The following is a 16223-nucleotide window of genomic DNA, read 5'->3' as shown; positions in this document are numbered from 1 at the left end:
CAAAGCCCCCCCCCCCCCAATCAATCATCTTCCCGTTGCTTTCCTTTTTTTTATTTTATTTTATTTAAGTACTATAGTAGTATTAATTAAACACATCTTTTGCTAATGGTTCTCTAATAAGTATACACACTCTTTCGTCTACATACATTTCCAATCAGATTGTAAAACGGTTTTAGTATATAAAACTGTGTTTATTTATTATATAATGTGGTGTTCCATAACACGTAGATTTAGATAAGTGCAAGCATCATCTCATCTCTGTCTCTTTTTTTTTTTATGTTATTAAAAAAATAAAATTCGGTGGGATTATATAAGATAAGGGTTTGTTTTCAAATATTAAGCCATTGAGAAATATTCCAGCACTGGATTACGAAGACACGCGAGACCGATTCATCATCATCATGCAACTATATATGTATTGTTCGAGAATCTGAAGTCGTCACAACTTACAAAAATTCTTAGTGTGGAAGACAATGATCTTTGTGTTTAAATTGAGAGAGTAATTAACAGTGTGACTGTTCTATCTACATATACATTATATTGCAGCTTAAATTTGGGAGACTGTATAAAAAAAAAACTAGGTTATGAGAACTTGGCTATATATTTTTGTCATTATAACCGTTTATGCATGATAAACCAACTATATATATTGCCAATAGACAAAGTTTGAACTGTTTTCCCCAGCCAAACCCAAAAAGAATCATTTGACGAATGTTACACCATCTTATTTCATCAACAGATGTGTGTGTGTTTTAATTTGTTTTGTTTTTTTTTTGTTGCCACTGTAACGTAAAACTGACGTATACCTAGGCATTAGTATTAAGTTTCAGAACAATCTGACTAACGTTAATTTCAAGAATCTCAATTACGTACTAACAAAAGAAAGAAAGAAAAAAGTAACAATACACGGAAAAGGTCGAGATTAGTAGGTGGAATAAAAGAAGAAGGAGCCCCATAAATGTGTGAGGACACACGTAAACGAGTCGCCACGTAAATGCAAAAGAGAGTATTGGAATCCGGTGAGGGAGAGTGTGTTGTGTTGGGGAGTTGATATCTAAGGGAGGGTTTTGTTTGTTTAGTCTTTAGATATTTTTATAGACTACCAAACTCACGAGACACGAGAGAGGCTCCCCTCTCTTCTCCTACTTTAAATTTTGCTGTGGGGTCTTTTTTGTAATCACCTAAATAAATAGATAAAACTGGATTCTTTCTTTTTACGAAGCTACCTTCCCCAGTTGAACTGTATAGAATAAAAAGCCTTTTTAGTTTTAAACGTTTTTATTCATCCTCACACTCTCCTTTTCTTGACCGTCAATTTTTAAACTCTTTCCAAATTACTAAGTAACCGAATTTTTCCCAGTCCAATTCTATATTTTCCCCTTTTCCCAAGAATACATATTCATTTTTTATTTCCTCATCGCCATGTTAGAAAGTCAATTTTTTTTTTTAACGAGAAATAAGTAACAGTATACAGTTTTTTACTACTCATATACATAATCTCTTCTTTTTGGCGTGAATTATCCAAAATGAAAACAATACTAGTGTTGAAGCTAGTGATGGTTTCTGCAAATGAATATACATTTGACATTTGTTTAATAACCAGTACTTCTATCTAAATAGTTTACAAAATATGTTTTAACTTTTTACAGTCAACTAAAAGGTAAAATAAGACTGTATGTTAAAATATCACCAGATTGACATGTTATCGTTGATGTTAACTTTAAAATCCTTACTTGATGTTCAATGAATATATATTTCTTTAAATCAATCCTTTGATATGGGCAACGTCACATAATAAACTACAATAGGCCCAAATATTTTTTATCGGATGTCCCCGAAGGGACTACAATAGGCCCAACTTTGAAGCCCATAACCAATGATAAAAACTCTTGACTTCTGAGTCTTGCTTGCCACTGCTTGCAACGTACTTTTTTAAAGAATGTACAATTTTTTGAAGCAAAAAAAAAACCTATTTTTACATTATATGCAGCTTTTGATAGAATGTGAATTTCAATTTGCTTTGTCCATTATTAATTGTAAAAGTTAAGAGAATGAAAAAAAAAAAAGGAAACAAAAACACACACACAGAGAATAAAAACTATAGTGAACCTTGAAAGCTCAAGTTAAAGCATTGATCCTCAACATCGATGTTCTTAAACGCCACTGATAATACTTAGAGCTTCGGTTTCTACGATGTGTACACCAAGAATGTGTCCCACGACTATAAGTCTCCCCAAGGCGATGAGTTTGCTACAGTTGTCCGCTCTTTCACCAACTTCCTTGATTTTTGCAGTAAACCCTTCAACCTTTTTTTTGATATCTTGCATCGCTAATCCCATCGCCATTTCATCTTCTTCTCTCTCCACCGCAAAGTCTATGGTCATCAGAATCGACGAGATCCTTTCGCTTAGTTTTTCAACTTCGAATTTTATGTTTACCATCAGTTCATTGTTAGCTTGCGCCCCACTCTCCAGCGATGAAACCACACCTCTCTGTCTCTCCACAGCCTTCTCGTATACCTTCCACATATTGTTACACCACATTCCCACAACATCAATCGGTGTGGTCAATCCAGACGCCACAGCACTCAGTACCGGAGGTGCTACCATCGCTGCCGCAACCACCGATAAGACGAAAGCAGCCACAAACGCAGTCACGAAAACCACATTTGACACTATCCTCCACGTCTTAAGATTCCTCTGTTTCTTATCGAGCTTTACTTTAAGCTTACGCAACTCGTCCAAAAGCAAAATCTGTTCATCGTAGATGGACTCGTACTGCGTCACGAACTCGCCATCAAAAGGGTCTCCCAAGGATTTAAATTTGTTCAGCTCCTCCAATGTTTTCGCGTACTTCTTCTTCTTACCCTCTCCAACATCCGTTTCTGTCTCGAACTGTTTCACCGCGAGTCGAATGATAAGTTGGCTTATCTCTGCTTTCTTGACGCATTTCTGGACGGTATTGCAGAAATCTAAGGTCTTGGAAGTACTTTTGAAGTAGACATCAACCAACGCCTTAAGATCTTTGTTCTTCAAAACATCTTCTTTGCTTTCAATGATGACTCTTACTGTATCTTGGTTTAGTTCAAGAAGATATCCGTAGACCTCCATGATTGACTCTAGGTTTAAAGATTGAGTCTTGGCCTGAGCATCGAGCGAGCTGATAACGCTCTCGGTTCGCTTGTGAACCAATGAATCAAAGGATTTGAGGGATGAGTACTTTTTACACGCGGATGTGTAAGAACTCAGCTCTGATGAGTATTTGGACCGCATCTTTGTTTGGATTGGCTTAACCGGTGAACCATTGGTTCCGCCGCTGTTAGAACTGGAGTTTCCTTTCATGAGCTCTGAAAATAATCCACAGAACGCCATTGATATTACTGGTGGAGCTAATCTGACCTTTTGAAACGCTAAAATTCAAAGGAATATTTTAAATGAAACAAAGTTTTAGGACAGAGTTTTGTCTCTGAAACTCCTGAATCAAACAAGTCTATAACATGATCAAGATCAGATGGAGATGAAACGAAGAGAAACAGAAACGTACCTGAACTTTTGATAGGAATCTTGGCGAGACAGCTTTGGAAATTTTTAGTCCAAGACAAGGAAGAGCTTACTTCTGCCTCTCTATTGACTAACGTATATATAATACCCTCTTGGTCTAAGATTTTATGTTTTTAAAACCCCAAAATGAACAGTTCGTGAACCACTAAAACGGACACGTAATATGAGTTGGTCTTTGTTAATATGTTTTTCTGTGGAACAAGCTGTACATAAGAAATGATTATATTAATTTCTATTCCGGTTTTCGTTGAGTTTGTTGATATGTCAAAATCAAAGTATCAACGCACCTTAATAAAGAAGTTTGCTATCGTTGTTGATTTATCTTCCTATCATGTTGAGCAATGAGTTTAGCTCTAAGTTCCTTACTCTTTTATCTCTTTTTGGTTCCTAATTAAGACACAATCCTCTTTAACAAAAAAAAAAGCAAGTAGTTATTTTCAAGAAGAAACCAAAACGAAAATAACTATTAAACGAAGAGACGTCATAACTCTATTATATGATGGTCATATGTAGACATCAGTAGTTGAGGTGCTTGACACAATGAATCTTTCAAACTTGTCATTTGTGTTGGAAGCCGCCGCTGCGTCCCAGATCCTGTCTATTGTTTCCTTAGCTTCTCATTTCATATTAAGCAAAATTTCAGAGCACACAAATAACTCTCTCTTCTTCTTCCAAACTATCAAAATGTAAAACAACTGCTATACAAATAACCTTTTCTTGAAACGTGCTACTAGTATTAATCAACTTACCTCAGGGCCGAAAAATGTTAGAGCAGACTCGAGGAATCTCTCTCTCTCTTTGCACAAGAATCCAAATGCTTAGTGCCCCATTACGGAGGAGATCAAGAAAAGAAAAAGAAAAAAAGTCAAAAGTTGTCGAGAATAAAGGTATTAACAAATGTCACAAAGGAACCATGACTTGCGGCTTCCACGAAATAATTAATAAACAACGACACAACGTTTGTGTTTTGTCTTTCTTCTTTTCTTTGTTTCATGTCTTTATTTCCAATTGAGTATATACATTATATTGTGCTAATTAAACAGATATACTAGTACTGATGTGAGCTGTTACACATAAACATTATATAAAGCGCTATGTGACATACCCACAGAACATCTTCCCGCTTTATTTTTAAACAGTCTATGCATCTCTCACAACGTGATTGCCTCAATCCAAACCCCAACAACAAATAAGCGAAAAAGAATATAGAAACCAAAAAAACTTACAAGTTTCCTTGCTGCTTTGAATCTGAACCTGAGGGGAAACTTAGAATGTGCCTTAGAACGATAGTTCTCGAGAAGACACCCTGAGACTTCAATGAAAGGATAAAGACTGAGTTTTGCGCAGGATTGTTCCACTGCAAATCCAAATAAAAAACATTCGTCATAGAAGGAACAGGGATTCTGAATCTATGATGACTACACCCGAATACCGGATATAAAGTTTCACTTTCACCAAACATTTGAGACAACGGGTGATTTACCTCATGACAATGTGCCCTACATTTGACATTTTGAAAGAGTAGGATCTAAAACTGAAACATTTGACATGCATTAGCTCAAACGGTAACCAATCCGCATTGACCAGAATATATATACTCACAAAGACATAATCAAATCATAACCATTTTAGTCATCCCGTAAACAGAAGCTACTAGCAAAATCAAAGTAAAATCCAGCACATGAGTTTGAGTAACAACGACATAGATAGTTGATCTTCTTGGCGAGATCCACATTTTCGATCTCTTACACAACAATAAATGAGTTTTGAGTTGTTGTTATTTCCACATTGAAAGACTCTACTATCATTGGCGATAGATTCAAGTTGTAGTCCACACAAGACACCATGAACAAAATAAACAAGTGAGGCTAAATATCAATATCGACTTTGATTTTTTTTTCTTTTCCAATTGAGTAAATACACTACTGTATCTGTATGTTGTGCTAAATCTGTATACAAGAGTTGCTACACATAACATTATATAATCGCTATGTGACATACCCACATAACCTCTTCCCACTTTATTTTTATACAGTCTATGCATCCTCTCTCACAACGTGATTGCCTCAATCCTGACCAAACACAAAAAGTGTACAATGTGAGCCAAAAAGATTCAAACTTTACACAAACCCAACAAAAATAAACGAAGAAGAGTTTCATAACCAAAAAAACTCACAAGTTTCCTTGCTGCTCTGAATCTGAACCTGAGGGGAAACTTAGAATGTGCCTTAGCACGATTGTTCTCGCCAATGTGATATCTTTGCTACACTTAGCCGCGTTTTCACCCACTTCCTCGATTCTCTCTGTGAAGACATCAAACTTCTTGCTGATCTCGTGCATCGAAAGCCTCACAGCCACCTCTTCTTCTTTCTCCTTTAACGCGAAATCAACTTTTTGCATCATCGATTCCATCTCAATCTTCAACTTATCTACATGTACTCTAATGTTATCCATGTCTTTCATGGTAACATAAGCACCTATCCTCATTGACAAAACTATATCTTTCTGTCCTTTCACAGCCGTTTCATACTTCTTCCATAGATGGTTACACCATTTCCCTATTGAACCAATTGGAACCGCCAACGCAGCTGCAACCGCGGTCACAACTGGCGGTGCAGCCACAGCGGCTGCTACCACGGAGAAGATCAAAACAGAGACAAACGTTGTCACGAAAACCACATTCGATATTTTCTTCCAATGCTTTATGTTCTTGAGCTTCTTATCAAGCTTCCTCTTTTGTTTATGAAGTACCTCCAGAAGCATAACCTGCTGCTCGTAAACAGACTCAAACAGCATAAAGAAATCTCCATCAAACGGATCACCAGAAGCCTTAAACTTGTTAAGCCCTTCTAAAGTTTTGGCGTACTTATTCGTATTGTTGTTGTTGGTCGCTGATGACTCCTCCATCTCAAATTGCTTAAGCGCAAACTGCAAGAGCATTTGGCCTATCCTGGCGCGTTTGACACAGTTATCAACAGCATTACAGAAGTCTAAGGTCTTGATGCTACTGTCGAAATACGCATTGACCAAACATGTCAAATCTTTGTTGTCCCACGCATCTTCTTTGCTTTCAATGATAAACCTAACGACTTCTTGGTTCATCTCGAGAAGACACCCTGAGACTTCAATGAGGGCGTCAAAGGATAAAGACCGAGTTTCGGAACCAGAGGCGAGGGAGTTGATGACTCTGTTGGTGCGTTGGTGGAGAGATGAATCGAAGGATTGTAAATCAGGATCTTCTCTGCAAGCTGAATTGTAAGCAGAAAGATCTGCAGAGTATAAGGAACCTATGTCGGTTCTGATCTGTGGGAGAGGTGGACTGTTGTTGGTGGTTCTGTTCCTGCTCGAATTTGATCTGTCTTCCATGGTTTTGGAGAAGATTCCAAGAAACATGGACGTTTTGACTTTTTTTTTTTTTTAGGACAAGCAGAATCCAGAACCGATGTTTTTTGAGGAAAGGCCACCAGATAAAACAAGTGAAAGAACTTGCAGTAACAGAGAGATCTAAAGAAGAATCAGTACCTGATCTGACAAAAATCTTGAAAGACAACAGTTTTAGTTGTCTTGTCGGAGGCTGGAATTAAAAAAAGTGGGATCAGATAGGCAAAAGTACCTGAAACTAGAAGTGGATCCGGAAGAGATAAGATTGAGCTCAAATCTTTTAGTTGCTTTGAGAGTCAGAGAGAGTGAAGAAGGAGAGCGATGGATGGATTGTGTGTGTGGGGAGGGAGAAGAAGAGGAGCGAAACAACTGAGTTGCTTCTGACTTTGACTTGTCTTCTCTTTGATTTTCCAATTTGGTATTGGTCCCGACTTTGACATCTTCCACTCTGCTTCCATTATATTATTTAGTCAAGTCGCATTTTGTTTTTTTATTAATCATTCTTTCATTTTTCCTCAACTTTATTATACTCTAATCATTCCCCCTCTCTACTGGACCAACTACCAGTTGATTGTATATATGTATGTACTCTTCTTCTAACTTTTTAGTCTCTAACTACTATACCATATTTATGACTATACCGACACAAAAAGAAATAAACTAATATTCCTGGAGATGGTTTCTTTTTGGCTGCTGTGAAGAATATTGGATTGTTATGGATACGGATTCGTTGTGAACCCATCTGTTGATTCATTTCTTTTCTTCACAGCAGCCAAAAATCAACAGATGGGTTCACAACGTTGACCTGGCTGATTGACTTATGGATTTAGTCTAAATTTCTTTTCCTAAACTTTGTTACCACACAGACATGCCCCATTGATATATGGATTTAATCGGTGACCTGACTCGGACATGCTCATATCTTGAGTACAGGAGTAAGGAGAAGCGGAGAAAGGGTGTAAAGTTACGTTAACATAAAATATCTGGGAAACAAAAAAAAGGTTGCAAGTGTCTGGCTAACACTAAAACATATGAAAAGCTTAGGCAAAAAAAATTGGTCTCAAGATTCAAAAGTTTTTCCTCGTCTAAATATGGAGCTTTGGCTTACTTTATGCGACTGGAGAACTATTTAAGGGATTCTACTTATGGTAGAGGTAGACGAAGCTGAAGACGAAGAAACCAGCCATCTGCGTCAAAGGGCAAACAATTAAGTCAAATATTAGCTTTCTCAGTTGTACCACTATGTGTGTGTGTGTGTGTGTGAAAGAGACAAGAGGGCTTACCGTAGTAAAGCAGGCTCCGTAATAAGGATACGCAGTTGGAATAAATCTCTCATACTCATTGTGTCTGTAAGGTCGCACCGGAATCTGCAAAAGCTCGCATTTTTGCATCATATGCTTATGTGTCAAAGCAGATAATGTAGTGTGAGCAAAACTCTATGAGATAGTTAGTTACTCACCTGCTTCGAAAGAGATAATGTAGTGTAGCCTAGCTTTTCATATTCAACCTTAAACTGGAATACACCATAGACATCAGGAACCTTGAAAGAAGTATGAAACAAACCCTGCAAAATCGGTAAAGCAGGCTGAGTTCTAACTTGTAAAGCTGAAAGCAACTTAAATCCGAAAAAAAATAGAGAGGACTCTGCTTTGGAGCTCAAAAATAAGTCACCTTTTTGTCTGCTGACAAGGTTTTCAACACATACGGGCTCATCATGTAAAACTGAACCTGCACATCATTAGCAACATACGGCTCCCAGCTCTTTCCTGACCACTCATATATCTCTACAGAAAATTCCTGCAATGAACAGCCACATTAAAAGCTTGCCACAGATTCCCACTAGATACCACGCAATTATCATCTAAAAAGCACACAACTTAGGGTGAGTCAGAAGATGTAGAAGCCATACCAGGTCATCTTTTATCCTGTATATCGCTGGCTCGTCTGTTTCTCCAACCCTATGGTGTACAAGACTACCAGCCTGGGACAAACAAGATAGGTGAGAACATACTAATGAAACAAGCTATCATCTGATTATGTACATCTGCAGATTTGATGGTTTAAAGGAGAGAGCAAAACAAGTGAAAATGACTATGCATATACCTTCAAATGGCCTCTTTCGTGGAAGACCCATTTGCTTAGTTCAGTCACAAACTGTTCATTGCCAGATTTTTCGTATCTGGAAAAGTGTTAAATAAGCTCAGTTAATCTTCTTTCAAAACGTAATGTGACATCTATCATAGTATCATTGACAAAAGGATCCTCAAAACTGTGTAGTTACGTATCATTCGAACTACAAGTTTCACTGGACGAACTATGTGTCTACTTACTGATTCTGACTCCCTGCTTTCTGGACACCAGATCTGATTAACCTGTCTCGTGCAAATTAAACTATGAATCAGAAACATCCATAAGCATGAAATTAGCTGGAGGAATACCATCAAACATTTACTCACCTATCACTAAACAACTGCAAAGAGCCTGAGATCACAACCCTAGCATTGTTCCTCGCCTGCAGTTATAAATATACATCAAAATATGAGAATGAGAGCTCAATGCAGCGAATGAAAATACTTCTCAGAAGAAGAGCGCTAACAGCAGCCAAAAAACATGATCGAGACTTCACAGGAACATCGAATTATCCAGGGGTACAAATATCTGGTTACAGAAGAGAGAAAAACCTGCATGACCGAGACTAGCGAAATTGCAGACCCAGTGAGCTGGGGGGGACTAGACAACTTCGAGCTTGGGTTAGCAGAATAAGCTGAGGGGGAGGCTGAAAGAACTTTGAAAACCTAGTAATGGAGTATGAGGCATAGATTAGCACAATTTAATTCCCACATCAAGGCATAGCTATTCATAAGAAACATTAATATTGTAAATCTAATCAATGGAAGAAACAGGTATCTTCTTCATTCCTTCAACTTACCAGATTGTTGGTAGGGTTCAACGAATGTGCAACTCCTCTGAAGAGAACGGGAGCCTGTAATTCATAAACCAAACACAATATGAACTTAGGGTCTCACTAATCAGAATTCAGAAACCCCCAGAACCCCAGATTTTCATACTTTATCTTAAATCCAAAACCATCAAGACGTTCGTGAGCATTAGTCACATAACTCAGCTAGAAAGCAAGGAAGGTACCTCGATTTTGGCTTTTCCTAAGATGACATCAGATTTCACTAAATCATCGGCAGCAATCAAGGTGTGGTCGCCATCAACATCAGAGACGGAGAAGCTCGTATGATCAATAACCATAGCTGAAGAATCCTAAGGAAACAAACAGCTAATAAATCAATAATCCTAGGTCGAATTTTGTTCCTAGCAAAGAAAGACAAATCCACATTCTGAGGAACTAACCTCATCGAAATCAACCCCACACTCTGTAGCAATACCACGAATCAGATCAGATGCAGAAGTATCCGCCGATAAGATCAAGTCACGACCAGAATCAACGAAATCAGCAATGGATTTCGAATCCAAAGATCCTCCAAGCCCTATATAAACAATGACATGAGATATGAACAAATCGATTCCAGAAATATAAAACAAAATTATCGATCAAGAGACAGATCGAAGGATCTTACGCTCTGTCGATGGGGCGAAGATGATCAGCCCATCGAACAAGTACTGGCCGTATCGTTGAAGAGCGAGCTTCGAATCATCAGCTAGCTTGAAATCGAGATCAAATCCACGAGACTTGAGATTGTTGAAGAAGATGGAATGAGAGGACTTAAGTGATAGATCATCGAGAAGAACCAGAACTCGCCGATCCGTCGGATTATCGACGGAGAAGGAGAAACTAAGTAAAGGAAGAAGGAACAAAGAGATCAACGCGACGGATCTCGAGAGGTTCATCATATTTTGGTTCCTAGGGTTTTTTCACGGATGTGGAGTGAGTGTGACCACTAGAGAGAGAGAAGAAGAAAAAGAAGAGGAAGGAGAGACTCGACGATGGTTGATCGTAGCACCAGGCGTTGACGATCACGTACTTTCGAACGACGCCGTTTCCTTATTGGTTATTTTAAAAAATGGGCCAAATTATAATGCTTTATTGGGTTTTAATAATGGGCTTACAATGGAATTTATATGGATCAGGAGGGTTTCTAACCATATTTATGTTTCCTTCGTTGATCAAATTCCTTTTTCTTTGTATTTGTTAAAAAAAAATCCTTTACATAATTTTAATTAGAAACCATCATGTCGGATTTAGGTTTACACGATTATAAACTTTGATTAAATATATTATTTAGTTTAAAAGTAACTAATACATCTATAAAATTTTGGTATTAAATTGTTAATCACTCGGTGGCCAAAATTAGTCATGATATGCATTACTAGGGGAACAACAAATGTTTTAGTGATAGCAACATTTAGACCTAATCATCTTCTTAGAAATATTGAATTCACTCTCGCTGCAAAACTAGGAAATCTGAGCAATCGATAGTACAATTTGGTCCGACAAAATGTTCACAAACACCAATCATCTTGAAGTTTCTTTCTTACCAAGGTTGTGAAAATATGATTCTCTTTGTTAGTCATAATCCAAATGTGGGCAATAAGGATAAGTAAATTGAGAATTAAAATGATATTAACTAATCTTAAGTAGCGATGTTAGCTTTGAGATTCTGAAAAAAATGGCTGTCATAAGAAGTCAAAGAGCTTATTATACCTTGAAAGATGGTCTGATCTTAACTCTGCGTAAACAACCGGCAGACATCAAACTGAGACATCATGTAATACCACTAAAAGCCACATAAGATATATATATATATATATGATCTGTTTGTTAAATGGATTTTTTTTTACTGTTTGTAGAATGAAATGCAAAAACAGTATGAAATATTGAGAGAGTATTATGTAAACTTTATAAACTTGTAATGGAAAGCCTAGAGGAAGAGAATTAGGAGGCATAGGTAACCCATACCATATCAGAAAGATTAATTATAAAATGACTCTTCTATAATACACAATACCCCACATATTGATATCGGAGTCAATATCAATGTGATGATAGATTAATTAGACCGCAGTACCGCACATATATATATGATGGATCAGTTAGACCGCCTTGTTGCAAATTATTTACGGTTGTGGCAAGGATTCTAGTAGTAAAATCAATTCTTCTTTTCTTTTCTTGACGTGTACTAATGATATTAATTATTTACTTAGGTGACAAGACGACAAAGGAATAATTATAATACCGAAACCATAACGCCATAATATTATCAACTCCAAAGACGGACCACTCTCTGTATAAACAAATCAGAGTGATTATTAATTAAAGTCGTACTTACGTTACGTAAAACGGAGATCGGCTTTCTTCGTTCCAGCCAGTTGACTTACATTTAACAAGTTATATATATATATATATATATTTCGTCTCATTAGAAATCATCGGAATTATTTTACGTAACTACGGAGACAGACAGCTAGCGAGATAAGAAATCAAGACATTTACAAAATTTTGTATATGGTTAATTTGGTTATTTAATTTCCTTCATATATAATTAGATGATTAATGGTTATCGGTTAATTTGATGGTTTCCTCACTTGAAACCATTTAAAAAGAATTCAATGATTTCCTCAGTGAAACTTTATTTTAAATATCTTGGCTCACCATTTTATAACTTAATGTATTTGTTAGTTTGTCCAAAAAAAAAAAAAAAAATGTATTTGTTTTTATCAGAGAGCAGGAAGAATATATTACGTACTGACGGAGATTGCATGAGAAAGAATCAAGGAAATGTTGTCATAGACCATATTATATATACAATAGACAAAATTTTCAACAACAGTGGTCCAATTTTCGAGTTTTACGATTAAATGGTGATTATCTCTGACCGCCATCATATAATGTAATCTTTGAATGAACATATATATTTTATGGCATCCACTGGCCACGGGCCTCGTTATCCTGTTGAGTTTTTTAATAGAGTAATCTTGAATTTTAAAAATGTTTAGCTATGATGTTTGTGGAAACATGAGTGATGAATATGATGTTCTTGTAGGACGTTATAGCCGATAATAATTAAGTTCCTTTTTCTGTAATCTTTGGCTCCGATTGTCGCCTTAAATAACGATTAACCAATTAAACTTTATAAGCTCCTCTATTATTAATGGTGAATCTCAGTTTTGTTTTTCTTTTCTCCATCAGTGATCGATTGTACGTAAGGCAGCATGTGATGGATCAGTTACTAACTAAAGTAAGATCAGATGGGATTGATTAGATAATGTGACCAATTAGTTACGAGCCATCAAAGACATGATGATATTCATGAATAAATGAATGAAGATAGTAGGGTTAGGTTTTAAAGAAAAAAAAAAGTGATTGTGTGGTGAATTATTACTCGTTTTTAGAGTTTGATTATATACGTGGGCTCTATATAAAAAGCCTATAATTGCATTCGGTAGTTTCATCATAGAATCAAAACACGTACTTTATATTTCTTTTCTCCTAAAGTTTTATTACTGGTCATGTTAATTATTACTAATATATTTAAAATAAGATAAACAAAATATTACTGGCATGTGATCCACCATCTCCAACGTGAGCCCGATCATGTGCTGATTAATTTGGTCTTTTCTATATGTTCCTCGAAAGATTTTTGCTCAATTACACATGTACTATAATTATCATAAATATTTGTAGGACTATTTAGGTGGTAGATAGATCTCGCAGCAATGAATAATAATCTATCCATATTAATGCCAAAAATACAGACAACTAGTTTTTTTCTATTTTCTTGGTCACAATCATAATAAATATGGTTTTGTTTGTTAGTAAATACTTATCATATATAATTGGGTTTTATATGTAACTGAAAACCAAACAAAAAACCATATTTCAATTGCGTTTCTATGGTTGATTCCTATCTCTGTTTACTTTTCACTATACGTCACGTTATGTTTTACAAAATCTTGTTCCATTGTTCATCTTACACATAAATTAAACAAATAAAATTACATTACTTCTAAGTCTTATATCCGCATATGTATGCCTATATTATTTGCATAATCCATTTAATATGTTTCTTTATATCTGAATTTGTGTTTTTTTTTGGATAAACATGAATTTGTGTTATAGAACTGGAATATGGATATTCTCAAAGTAAAACAAAGACTCGGACTGGTCTTTACTCCATATCTCAATATGGTCAGCCATTGACCATAGTGCACTGCACTCTGTTCAATCTATAAACAAAAACAATCTACTTACACCGACATTAATTAAGGATTTTATAAAATAAAGACAAGAAATATACACTGAAAATATCAACTTATACAAATATTGATACAGCCATAATCCAATTTTAATCAGTGTCCAACCATTTCTTGCGATAATACCGCATCTCTGCATATATTTAATTTACTAATAGTCAGTTGTCAGGCCATGTGCACCAGTAAAAGCAAACAAAAAATGCAACTCACACGCAAACCAAGCCGGCGGTTGAACTGTATATGGAGTAGCAATATGGTATCACTAAAAAATATTCCCACACTTCTTCTAGAATGTTTATACACTTCTTTAAAAGTTAAATCAAGATTTAATTTCAATTACAAAAACATCAAATTTTAATTACTTATGTAGTAAAATTTGAACCTAAATACATGATTCAGCTAAAGATCAGATATGTCTATTTACTCCATCATAAATTTTCCTAGAATACAAGCTAATTTTTCTTTAAAAGAGAATTTCAGTTTTATGTATAGAAATTGTATAAAGTAAAAAGAAAATCTTTGTCCAAAAAAAAAAAAAAGTAAAAAGAAAATCTACACTTTAAATTTAAAAGTCAACATTTAGCCATTTTGTTAAAATATGAGATTAGCTATTACTAATTACTCATTTTATTTAGTCTTACTCATTTAGTCATTTTATTTAGTCATATATTTTTGTCATTACTTTATTTCTTAATTTGTTTTATCACCTAATACAACTATTAAACTACATTAAATGTATGGTCAGTATCAATTATTTAATCTACAAATAATGATAGAATCTGACTATAAATAAGTAAGTAACGCATATGCAATGACCATAGAAACCCATCCATCAACAACAAAAAGAATTACAAAAACAAATCTAAACAAGTAGCCAGCCAACTGAAGAAGTAGTGATGCATATCACAAAACCACATGCTGCCATGTTTTCCAGTCCCGGAATGGGCCACGTCATGCCGGTGATCGAGCTAGCTAAGCGTCTCTCCGCTAACCACGGCTTCCATGTCACCGTCTTCGTCCTTGAAACCGACGCAGCCTCCGCTCAGTCAAAGTTCCTAAACTCAACCGGCGTTGACATCGTCGCTCTTCCTTCGCCGAACATTTCTGGTTTAGTGGACCCGGAAGACCACGTGGTGACCAAGATAGGAGTCATTATGCGTGAAGCCGTTCCAGCCCTCCGATCAAAGATCGCTGCCATGCATCAAAAGCCAACGGCTCTGATCATCGACTTGTTCGGCACAGATGCGTTATGTCTTGGTGCGGAACTGAACATGTTGACTTATGTGTTTATCGCTTCCAACGCGCGTTATCTTGGTGTTTCCATATATTATCCAACTTTGGACAAAGATACCAAAGAAGACCATACAGTGCAAAGAAACCCGCTCCCTGTACCGGGGTGTGAACCGGTTAGATTTAAAGATACTTTGGATGCATATCTGGTTCCGGACGAACCGGTGTACCGGGATTTGGTTCGTCACTGTCTGGCTTACCCAAAGGCTGATGGTATTTTGGTGAATACATGGGAAGAGATGGAGCCCAAATCATTGAAATCTCTTCAAGACCCAAAGCTTTTAGGCCGGGTCGCTCGTGCACCGGTTTATCCGGTCGGTCCATTAAGCAGATCGGTACAATCATCAAAGAACGAACATCCGGTTTTTGACTGGTTAAACGAACAACCGGATGAGTCGGTTCTTTATATCTCATTCGGAAGTGGTGGTTCTCTTACTGCTAACCAGTTAACCGAATTGGCGTGGGGACTCGAGCAGAGCCAGCAGCGGTTCGTATGGGTGGTTCGACCACCGGTTGACGGCTCATCTTGCAGCGAGTATTTCTCGGCTAACGGCGGTGGAACCAAAGACAACACGCCAGAGTATCTACCGGAAGGGTTCGTGACTCGTACTTGCGATAGAGGTTTCGTGATCCCATCATGGGCACCGCAAGCTGAAGTCCTGGCCCATCGGGCCGTTGGTGGGTTTTTAACCCACTGTGGTTGGAGCTCCACGTTGGAAAGCGTCGTTGGTGGCGTTCCGATGATCGCATGGCCGCTTTTCGCCGAGCAGA

General features: G+C 36.8%; 4 protein-coding genes across 7 annotated transcripts in view; 1 reads left to right on the top strand and 3 right to left on the bottom strand.

Annotated features, from left to right (window-relative positions):
• Positions 1998–3620, bottom strand: LOC104745535 (UPF0496 protein At5g66670-like). Its single transcript, XM_010466803.2, has 2 exons — positions 3544–3620; positions 1998–3409 (listed from the first exon to the last, which is right to left on the bottom strand). Exon 2 carries the CDS (start codon positions 3369–3371, stop codon positions 2154–2156), a length of 1218 nt encoding a protein of 405 aa, XP_010465105.1. The 5' UTR covers positions 3372–3409; positions 3544–3620; the 3' UTR covers positions 1998–2153.
• On the bottom strand, positions 5424–7407 carry LOC104745516 (UPF0496 protein At5g66675-like). The gene is made up of 2 exons (XM_010466793.2): positions 5737–7407; positions 5424–5632 (listed from the first exon to the last, which is right to left on the bottom strand). Exons 1-2 carry the CDS (start codon positions 6951–6953, stop codon positions 5611–5613), a joined length of 1239 nt encoding a protein of 412 aa, XP_010465095.1. The 5' UTR covers positions 6954–7407; the 3' UTR covers positions 5424–5610.
• Positions 7885–10902, bottom strand: LOC104745505 (dolichyl-diphosphooligosaccharide--protein glycosyltransferase 48 kDa subunit). 2 transcript variants are annotated; one of them, XM_019239103.1, is made up of 13 exons: positions 10529–10902; positions 10302–10438; positions 10086–10211; positions 9871–9924; positions 9623–9736; positions 9398–9453; positions 9272–9304; positions 9045–9120; positions 8851–8922; positions 8613–8738; positions 8401–8505; positions 8225–8308; positions 7885–8128 (listed from the first exon to the last, which is right to left on the bottom strand). In XM_019239103.1, the coding sequence occupies exons 1-13, from the start codon at positions 10800–10802 to the stop codon at positions 8081–8083; spliced, it is 1305 nt and encodes a 434-aa protein (XP_019094648.1). In that variant the 5' UTR covers positions 10803–10902; the 3' UTR covers positions 7885–8080. The 2 variants fall into 2 exon arrangements, with proteins under 2 accessions (XP_019094648.1, XP_010465067.1); XM_010466765.2 differs by having other exon boundaries at positions 9272–9313; positions 10529–10900.
• The window catches only part of LOC104745489 (UDP-glycosyltransferase 72E3), a 1993-nt gene continuing 756 nt past the window's right edge, over positions 14987–16223 (top strand). The window contains exon 1 of one of the 3 annotated variants that reach the window (XM_010466754.2): positions 14987–15952. In XM_010466754.2, the coding sequence (XP_010465056.1) occupies positions 15059–15952 (894 nt within the window). In that variant the 5' untranslated portion in view covers positions 14987–15058. Of the gene's footprint in view, positions 16074–16223 lie in introns of all 3 variants that reach the window. The other 2 variants (XM_019239097.1, XM_019239101.1) reach the window with 2 other exon arrangements.

The sequence above is a fragment of the Camelina sativa genome, chromosome 2 (genome assembly GCF_000633955.1).
Source record: "Camelina sativa cultivar DH55 chromosome 2, Cs, whole genome shotgun sequence".
Taxonomy (NCBI): domain Eukaryota; kingdom Viridiplantae; phylum Streptophyta; class Magnoliopsida; order Brassicales; family Brassicaceae; genus Camelina; species Camelina sativa.
The sequence above is the reverse complement of the archived record's forward strand: the minus strand, read 5'-3'. Positions and strand labels throughout refer to the sequence as shown.